At 44.0% G+C, this 9665-nt stretch overlaps 1 protein-coding gene across 1 annotated transcript in view; it reads left to right on the top strand.

The window, feature by feature from the left end:
• Positions 1-918: 918 nt before the first annotated feature.
• Positions 919-9665, top strand: part of LOC114633398 (zinc finger protein 709-like) — a 26808-nt gene continuing 18061 nt past the window's right edge. Inside the window, exon 1 of the mRNA XM_028781985.1 lies at positions 919-1018. Within this exon, the coding sequence (XP_028637818.1) occupies positions 1016-1018 (3 nt within the window). The 5' untranslated portion in view covers positions 919-1015. The remainder of the gene's footprint in view (positions 1019-9665) is intronic.

The following is a 9665-nucleotide window of genomic DNA, read 5'->3' on the forward strand; positions in this document are numbered from 1 at the left end:
CACACAGTAAATAATTCTAGTCTTCAGTCTGGATTCTGTGTAAGCACAGCCTGAGCAGGCTTGAGACAAAGTCTGAAAGACAGACCTTGATGCAGTCTGCAAAGGGAGTTAGTTACTGGACAGATCCTGTATTCCTGTTTCTTACTCCTTTTATCACAGGTTTCTTTGCTCTCTGTCTTTCTTTGATTTTTGTTTCTTTGCCAACTCAGAGTAAAGTTAGTTGTTTAATGCAAAAGAAAAAAAAATGCCTTAGAGATAACATACAAATAATATTCCAGAGCAGTGTATCATGAGCCATCGGCTTATGCAAGACATACTGATTCCAAACTGTCTATATCTGCCTGTCATCCCAGGTCCTGACCCTGGTCACCTCCTGTGTGCGAAGCCTAATTGTTTGTGTTTGGTGTCATAGACCAAGTTTCTTACATTTTATTTGTTTGCTTGTTTTGGTTTTTCCTGACTGTCCTGAAACTCACTCTGTAGATCAGACTGAATTTTTTCCTATCCTGCTTTCAGCTCCCAAATGCTGACATGATAGGCCAGTGTCATTACCAAAGACCGGGAAAGCGTTGATCTTTTGGCTACTAACGTGCAGTGGAGACTGATATGAGCGACCTTACTGAAATTAAGTTTGACTCGGATGGGCTGGGCGCCCATACAGCTGTGAGGCAGTGGGTACATTGCCAGCTAGAGACCCTGTGCCTACTCGAAGGAGGAGTGTCTACTGAGTGCAGGAAAAAAGGAGTTGAGGCCCAAGTTCAAGTCTGGGACATTTCTGTGCCTAAGGTGGAAGCTGGACACAGCAGTGCAATCGGTCTCTATGGGATCTGTTCCTGTCACTCTAGCCTCACTAGCCAATCAGGAACTCCAGAGTTAGAATGGGGCGGGCACTTCCGGTCCGCCATACTGCAGTCTTGGCTGAGGCTCTGTGGAAGTCTGTAGTGCTTCCATGTGCTTTGCTGTGACCCGTTGCCCGGAGCTGTGCGGAGAGCTGTGAGAGCTCGCAGCCGGTGCCATGGTGAGCTGTCCAAATGCGGGGCGGATCCGCGGGAGCCCGTGCGGCGTTCGTCCGGGGCTGCGAGAATCAGCGTCAGGTGTCCCTCCGCTTGCTCTCGTGTTCCCCCGCACCTCCCTGAGTGGCCTCCCTGTTCCCCTGACCGCTCCGGCTCCGAGCGTGGGGAGCGGGAGCCCGCGTGTAAAAAAGCCTTCTTGCTGACGTCACCACGCAGTGAGCGCCTCCGTTGCTTTTACCGTCTCCGGGGACGGCAGGTTTGCTGAGCCGCAGAGCTCTGGCTTCCCCGCGTCGTCTAGAAGTTCCGCACTTGGCACCTGACGTGCAGGAGCAGGACCCGTCTGCAGTTAACTCTGCGCCGGTGTCATCACGTCTGTGCTGTCCACGCAGTCGCATGTAGATGCCACCGTGGTCCAGTCCCGTGTGTTAGTAAGACAGACCCGCTGTGGTTCCCTCCTCAGGTGTCAGAATTGACCCAATTTTAATTGTGTGGGGTTTTTCCTTCTCATATGTTGTTGATCTCTTTATTTCCCAGAGAGTTTGTTTTTTCTTTGATTATTTGCTTTGGTTGGTTGGTTGGTTGTATATGGGGGTTTTGTTTGTTTGTTTGTTTTTGTTTTATTTTGTTTTGAAGCAGGGTTTTTCTGTGTAGACTAGGCTGGCCTAGAACTCACAGAAGCCCAGTTGCCTCTCCTTCCCCAGGCTGGGATTAATTGTGTGGGCCACCACTGCTTAGCTACAGTACAGTTCTTATTGCAGTTGTTTTTGACAGTTGAAGTCAGAGGATGTCAGTGTGTGTACTATGGTTATTCAGTCTTTTGTTGATCAATTTTCATTCATGAATACTGTTTCTCATCAGCTTTCTGTTGTTGGTAGCATAAATTGTTAGACTTTTCATTGGACCTATGCTATCTATAGCTCAAAATCTATATTTTAATCTGATATTGATATAATAGCCAAGATGGCAGGAGACCACATAGCTGTTTTACTCAAGGTAAGCTCAGCTCCCAGCTAAGGCAAATCCATCCCAGTGTACCCCTGAGCCTTTTTCATGAGGAGCTTTTAAGCACAAAATCCATGTTGATAACCTGAGTAAGGTAGTCCATGTACAGACTATCCCATAACTATGGCCTTTGTTTTTATTGTTGGCAGGTGGTGCTGTGTGTGCGCCGGTTACAGTGCGGATGGTACTGTCATCATGGAGTCAGGGCCCTTGTTACATTCCCCACGCTCTTAGTGAATGTGTCAAGTCATGGCTTCATCCTGTTTTAGTTTAAGATGTAGGGACCCACTGATAATCCACTCAGAATGAAAATTAAAGGCCCAGGCAGTGCCAAAAACAGAGTAGTTAGCCAGGGGACCAAGAAAATGGAGACTAGTATCAATGTTATCCCTGACCATGGCAAGAATTTTTAAATTAGTTCTGGTTAACTAGCATAGAAACAACAGGTTCCCCCCCCCCAAAAAAAAAGCCAAGTAAAAAAGAATAAACAGGACATTTAAAACAATAAAACAAAGAAGTAAGGTGAAGCCTTTTCAGTTTTGCAGGATCATTTCTGTAAGGGACTCTAGCTGTTGTTTTAATACAAAACTTTTAATTGCATTAGATCCTGATCAAACTGTGTACTTAAAGCATCAAAAGAGACAAAGTTAGTCAAGCCTTTAGTATCTGCCCACAACGTAGTCTAGAAGGCGCAGCAGTACTGCTGGGGATCCAGATGAATTAACTTATAAAGCGGACCCTTAATATGGGTTGTTACTGGGAGTTTTGTCAATCAGTGGGCTGAAAGTCTAGTATGTTCCTATACATATGTAGTACAAAGAAGCCATGTGTCTAAGGAAAGCAGCAATCCTGGCTGAATTCTGGCTGGGAATGTTTAACTCCATCCCCAGAGTCCCTTCCTGTGGAATAGAGGCTGATTTCCTGGGGTTTTTCCTGTTTCCCCAAGGCCAGAATCCTTTCAAGGGAATTTTTTTTTTGAATCCTCCATTTTAGAAACCCTATTTTTGTAATGGAAATTTTCTTCTTTCTGGCAACCTGGGGACACAGCTACAGGGCATGTGTAGGACTGTAAAGTCTGTATTTCTATCTGAATAGGTAAACCCCTATATCTTTTCTTTCTGTAATACAACCTGACATTTAAAGTGGGTGTCAGTGAGCAAAGGTCAAAATGAATATGGGTTCCTGACTTGTAGTTACACTAGCTAATATCTTCCTGGTATATGTCTTTTTTTACTTTCCAGATCTAGGCCTGAGGGCAGTAGGGTTGTACCATGACCCTTTATTCATACCACATAAGACTCAGGTGGAGGTGGAGAGGCAGGGAGTGGAAGGACCTGGAGAACCAGTGAAACTTTAATTTGAATTGGTCCTCTACAGTTACAGTAAGAAACATCCCCCAGAGCACGTTGTAACTAATATTTCAGCACACAAACATCTTGGGAAGCCTATTGTGACAATAACAAATCTACAAGTATCTGCTTTGGTAGGTACAGACATTTGGCAGCATTTATGGATCTACTTTTTGATCTGGCTAAAGTGGATCCGTGGTGTAACGCCAGCTACCTTCCCTTCCTCAGAGCTCTTCCAGGTTAGGTGAACTGTCCCTTTGGCTACTCACTTGACCTAGACAGTGTCATTAGACTGGAACAGGGGCATACTGGTGGTAGACTTGGAGGTTGGCTGGTTCTCTCAGCCCACTGAATAGTCTTTATGGAGGAGTGGACTGCACTTATTTGAAAAAGGAATGGTTGGAGAATTCTGCCAAGTGTAGTTTCTGAGGCTGTGAAAGAGCATACTGCAGTATACCTTCCCCCACATAGGGTGAAGCTGGCCAAAGAAAAGCAAAGGAGGAAGGCATATACATTCTTTGATTGATTCTAGTGAGAATTTTGTTAAAGGTTTTTTGTTTGTTGTTTGTTTTATTTTTTAATGTCCTGTTTATTCTTTTTACTTGGCCAGAAACTTTGAGGTCTATAAGCACAATGAAGTTTTATGTGTATTTCTAAAGTTTTGCTATTAATTGAGATATTTTGGCTATGAAAGCCAGGGCACTGTTAGACCCCATTACTAGGGAGAGGACAAATAAGGGGTCCAGCTCCTGAATGAGTTTTTTAAGCTATTGAGCAGTTTTAGTTCAGGTGGGGAACACTTTTACCCACCTGGAAAATGTATGTATATAAACTAGCAAATACTTTTTAATCCATCTTCATCAAGCCAGATCTTGATGAAGTCAGTTCTCTCAGAGGCTTGGGGATCTTGGTCTCTTACTTGGATCCTTTCCTAGCTGAGTGAAAGGACTCACTTTTTTACACAAACCTGGCACCTGGCTGTGAAATCCCATGCTAGGCTGTCCAGTCTAGGTATAATAATATACCTCCGTCTGAGCAACTCGGAAGGTTTTGTGGACCCTAGATGGATAGCTTGGTGAAGGATAATTACTAACTGTCCTGTCAGTTGTTTTTGTAAAAAGTCAGCAAATGCTTCCTTTCAACCTTGTATAATTTTAGTAAATGGCTCAGACCTTTTTACTGTTTCTTCAATCTGTCTCAAGCACTTAAAGCTACTGTGCAATAAAGCTCCAAGGTAGCACTGTTATATTCAACCTGCATTTTTTACTTCACTGTATTGACCTTCACTTAGCAACCATTCTTGGGAAATATTGATACCGCTTGTCCTATTTCTCTGATCCATCTCTTTACCTTCTTTTTTCCACCATGACCATCAGTGTAACTGAGCAAAAGCTTCTCATACTGTTTGTTTTTGTTTTTGTTTTGTTTTGTTTTGTTTTGATATCTTTCCAGTCTTAGGGGATTACTCTATTTTTGAATTGCCCAAGAAATTACAGCTTCTTTAAATTTTTTTAACTATAGTGTTTCTACAGGATGCCATCCTGTTTCTTCATAACTCTTGGGCTGGCTCTCATCTGTTGGTATTTGTCATATAGCAACTGGAAAAGGTAAAGCTGGTTTTCTAACTGACCTTCTTCATTTTCATTATACAGTGCCCCAGTAGGCTCTTGTTTTAATTCCTCTGTATCTATCTTAGTATCTTTTACATTTTTACTTATAAGTTTTTATAATTTTTCATCTAAGATTTGTCTCATCAATCCACTTTTCTTCTATCTCTAAAGTTGCTGTTGTTTGTTTGGGTTTTTTGGGGTGTTTTATTTTGTTTTGAGAAGGCATGGAAATCCACTATGGACATTAAGAGTATCAGAATGATAGAAATCCTAGTTGGTACTGAGCCAATCCCAGTAAAGTCATTAGTCTTTTCATTTTCTGTCTGTATTTCTGAAGCATCTAAGATAGCATTCATTATATAGACTTCAAACATCATGTGTTACTGTTTTTTCATTGTTACATGTCTTCCCCTTTTTCATTTTACTTAAGTCACTCTGTAAGGACTTCACCTTTGCTGCTGTTTCCATGTGTCTGCAGCTGGCGTCCTGCTCTGAGCTCCTGTGAGTGCCGGCTTCTTCTGCCTCTCAGCTAGCACATGGTGCTTGCCGGTGGCTCTGCCTCCCCTTGGGTTCCCCCAACCCTCCATGAGAGCTGAGCTTCATGCCAGCTGGCAGCTGCACCAACCCTCCCTAGTTCTGGGGAAGTGGTGCCAGTGGCCGCACCATGCACTGGTGCACACCATTCCTGAGAAATGCCTATGGTTTCAGCCTGCTGTGTCTATAATTGCTGCCTCAAGGAACTGTTGTCTCCAGGAAGTGTTTCCCATGGGCCACAGCTTGAGCCTCACCTCTGACAGGAAGTGTGCAGGCTTTTCAGAGCAGTGCCTGCTCTTAGAAGTCTTGGCTGTGGGGCTGTGTGCCCTGAGGTTCTGGTGTCCTGTTCCACTGGCGCCTCACAAGCCACTGCTCAAGTGCCCAGTGGCTGACCATGCTGTACCACAGGGTATAAGGGGACCACACATCTCAACTCAAAGCAGTCTGCCTACTGCCACAGAGTAGTGTACTGGTTGCTAGGTAACCATTTCCTACCCCCCCCTTCCGCCCCCCAGTCTTCCTTGCCTGGCTTGGCCTAATGTATGACTCTACCTAAGTTTGGATTATATCCACCTGCATTGCTGGCCAATTATAACCATATAGACTTTCTTTGGACCCCCAACTCCCAAGTAATGACATTGAGACCTTTTGTCACTTATGAAAACTTTAGGCCTGAATTCGCTCATGTTCTCAACTAGCTCCTATAACTTAAATTAACTCATTTATACTAATCTGTGTTCTGCCTTGTTACTTCTCTTTAGCTTCACAAATCTGATGTCCTCCATGTCCTACTGGCAAATCTTGCCTTACTTACTCTGTCCCCAAGTTCCTATCTCTGCTGGAACCTGCATATCCTCTCCTCCTAAGTCATTCAGCTCTTTATCAAACCAACCAGAGCATGTTAGAGTGTTTCCAAGTCGTGATGCAGCCATCCACAGTGCATCAGAAGATCCCCACCACAGGCTTACTTCACAGCGCCTGCAAGTGATATAACCGTTAGTCCTATCTTACTCCTGAGTATGTTTTAAGTAAGCCTTGAGGTGCCGAAAGCCACAACAAATGGCATAAGATTCAAAAAGGTGGATATTCCTTTTCTATGAGTTCTTAGTAGCCCAGTATAACTTAGATTTTGTTTTCTCCTTGTCTGAACTCCTGAGATTACAGGCAGTTTTATGCAATAATAGGAATCACATGGTGGGCTTCTTCTTACATGGTACTAGGGAAGCCCTTTACCAAGTGAGCTCAGGACTTACCAATCAGAAATATAAGTGCTGCATGTCTTTAATTCCAGCACTCAGGAGGTAGGAACAGGTGGATAGGTAAATTTGAGGCCAGCTTAGTCTGCAGAGTTCCACGACAGACAGGGCTACACAGAGAAACTCTGTCTCAAAAATGATAGATAGGTAGATAGATAGATAGATAGATAGATAGATAGATAGATAGGCCGGCCAGCCAGGCATGAGGGCCTACACTTCTAATCCCAGCCCTCAAGAGGCAGAGACAAGCAGATCTCTGTGGATTCAAGGCTTTAAGCCATCCACAGGTACACAATGAAACCCTCTCTCAAACACCAATAGGAAATGTCAGTGACAAGAGTAAAACCAGCCTTTGGAGCCTGCTTTTAGACAGGGCACCAAATCTTCTCTTGAGTCCATTAGATGTGCAAAGAAGGAAAAAGGGCTACCTTTTCTCTGCATTCATTTTGCATCTATATGTCCAATTTTCTTTGGCTCGTGACGTTGATTAAGCAATTGCCCTATTTCTGGAGCTACTTCGGTTCCAGGAAGAACAAAACCTTTGACAGAAACCCTCACTGCCCCTACTCCACCATTACACACAACAGATGAGAATAGTTACCTTCCATAATGGTGAAGCTGCACTCTGGAGCTTGAGTGATCATCTTCTAAGAACCAGATAGATCCCCTAAAGATGGACAGTGATGATGGGATTGTGACCACATTCCACAAGTAAGACTGAGATTGACCAGTCAGACACGTCTCAACTGAGAACAGTTATACATAACTGCTCACCCCTGTTCGTTTTGTACTGAAACCTAGAACTCCCACCTGTAGCCCAGGACTCTTTGTGTGATGAGCCAGCACCTAGCCAACTAAGTTACATGCCCAGACCTATGTAATTGTTATTTGGATTTTTTTTTTCTAGGAGCTAGAATTGAAGCCTTGAGTTTCCATATCCTGGTTCAATCTCCATCCCTATTCTTCAGCTTTCCTGGTCTTTTTCATTAATATACAGTAGACCCTTGTGGAGCCTACCCTGGTGGGTCTGTCTAGATCAGGGTTTTTGTCTGAGAGCCTTGGTAACAACAGCTGATTATTTCTCTCTAGCTGGGTTAGTTCCTACCATTCAGACTGTTTGCCACTGTGTAATGGAGTGTCTTGCTTGTCTCTGGTTGACATCTCCCCAGTCACACTTTCACAACTAAAACAAGGCCTGCTTCAGTTTATATTGCTCACGACCACCCCCCACTCCCGAAGCTGCTCCTATCACCAAATTCTTCCCCACCTGTTCCTCTCCCACCTTCTACTCCTCTACCTGCTCTTGTACTCACCTGCTTCTCCCCCACCTGCTCTTCCCAGTTTTCTCTTCTACCCAGCTGTTCTCTGTCAAATACTCCTCTCCTCTAGTCCTCCTGAAGTGCTTCTCCTTTCCATCAGTGAAGCAGGGTTGGTTTATTTGCTCTATAAATACTCCTTAGGTATTAAACACCTCTCCTTTATCTTATTCCTTTAGTTGAAAGTCCAACATAGTATGGGCCCCTCTATACTATGTTCTCCTACAAGGACACCTGCAATGCACTGCCTGTGTCGTCTGGCTGACCCATCTTCCCTCCTCAGAATCACTATTGTCATGGAACATATAAGTGTGGGATGTATTTGTCTTCATTCTGGTTCCATTGACACACAGGGACAATGAGATCACTGGCTCAGGACAGCCCTTATGAAGGAAGGACATTAAGATCTTAACAGGTAGGGACACTGTCTTCCAAAGAGGATGAGTGGCGGCTCACAGAAGCAGGCCATCATTGATATTCTGCAAAAATCCTGAAAATTTCCAGTGAGCAAATTGTCATGGTGTGACAGAGTTTTCTGTGTTGAGTGACTGTTTTTAAGTCCTTGGAATAAATAAATCATATTGAGCCAAAAGTCTCCCACTACACAGATCTAGTACAGGTAGTTGGGCAGACTGAGGCAGGAGGGCCTCCCTAGATCCATGATACTTCACATACCCCTCCAGCACTGTCCAGGCACCAAGGGACATAAGAGGTAGATCAGGGAAATTTTTTCTGAAGTTGATTTCTCTTTCACCTTCATGTGCATAACTGGGATCAAACTCAGGTCCTCTGGCTAGTACTGGTATAGCAAGCATCTTTACCTGCTGAACCATATCACTGGCCCACTAATATCTTTTTAAAAGACCCCTTCCTCATCCTTCAGAGATAGAATTTGAAATATCTTTGTAGCCCATGCTGGCCAGGACCTGTTTTCTCCACTTACCCAGAATGACTTTGAGCTTTTTTTTTTCTGCCTCAGCTTCCAAGTACTAGGATTGAAGATCAAGTCTGACACAGAACTCTACAAATGCACAAATTTCTCTTGTGTATTTATACTCTTTGCTTTCTTTCTTCACTTTTTATAGTTCTCTGAGACAGCATTTTACCTTGTAGCTCTGGCTGTCTTAGAACTCACTCTGTACCATGCTAGCCTTAAGCTCACAGAGATCTACCTGCCTCTGCCTCCCGAGTGCTGAGATAAAAGGCGTACAACAACCGTCCTGCTCAACCCCTCTTTTCTTTTCAAACTGTTTTGAGTATGTATCCTAAGCTAACCTGGTAATCAGAATCCTGTTGCATCTGCCTAAGGATTGATGGTATTATAAGGGTGAGTCAGAATGGCTGCCCTGATACTGGATTTAGCAGTAGAAATTTGCTGGTTGCAAAGACTCAACAGTGGCAGATGAATCTATGTGTTGTGATGATGTGACGGATAACAGGATCGATTTTGGAGAAAATTAGTCAGTCAGTCAGTCTCTCTCTCTCTCTCTCTCTCTCTCTCTCTGTCTCTCTCTCTCTCTGTCTCTCTCCCTCTCTCTCCCTCTCTCTCCCTCCCTCCCTCCCTCTCTTCCTCCCTTCCTCCCTC

Source organism: Grammomys surdaster, unplaced genomic scaffold (genome assembly GCF_004785775.1).
Source record: "Grammomys surdaster isolate TR1022 unplaced genomic scaffold, NIH_TR_1.0 607, whole genome shotgun sequence".
In the NCBI taxonomy this organism is placed as follows: domain Eukaryota; kingdom Metazoa; phylum Chordata; class Mammalia; order Rodentia; family Muridae; genus Grammomys; species Grammomys surdaster.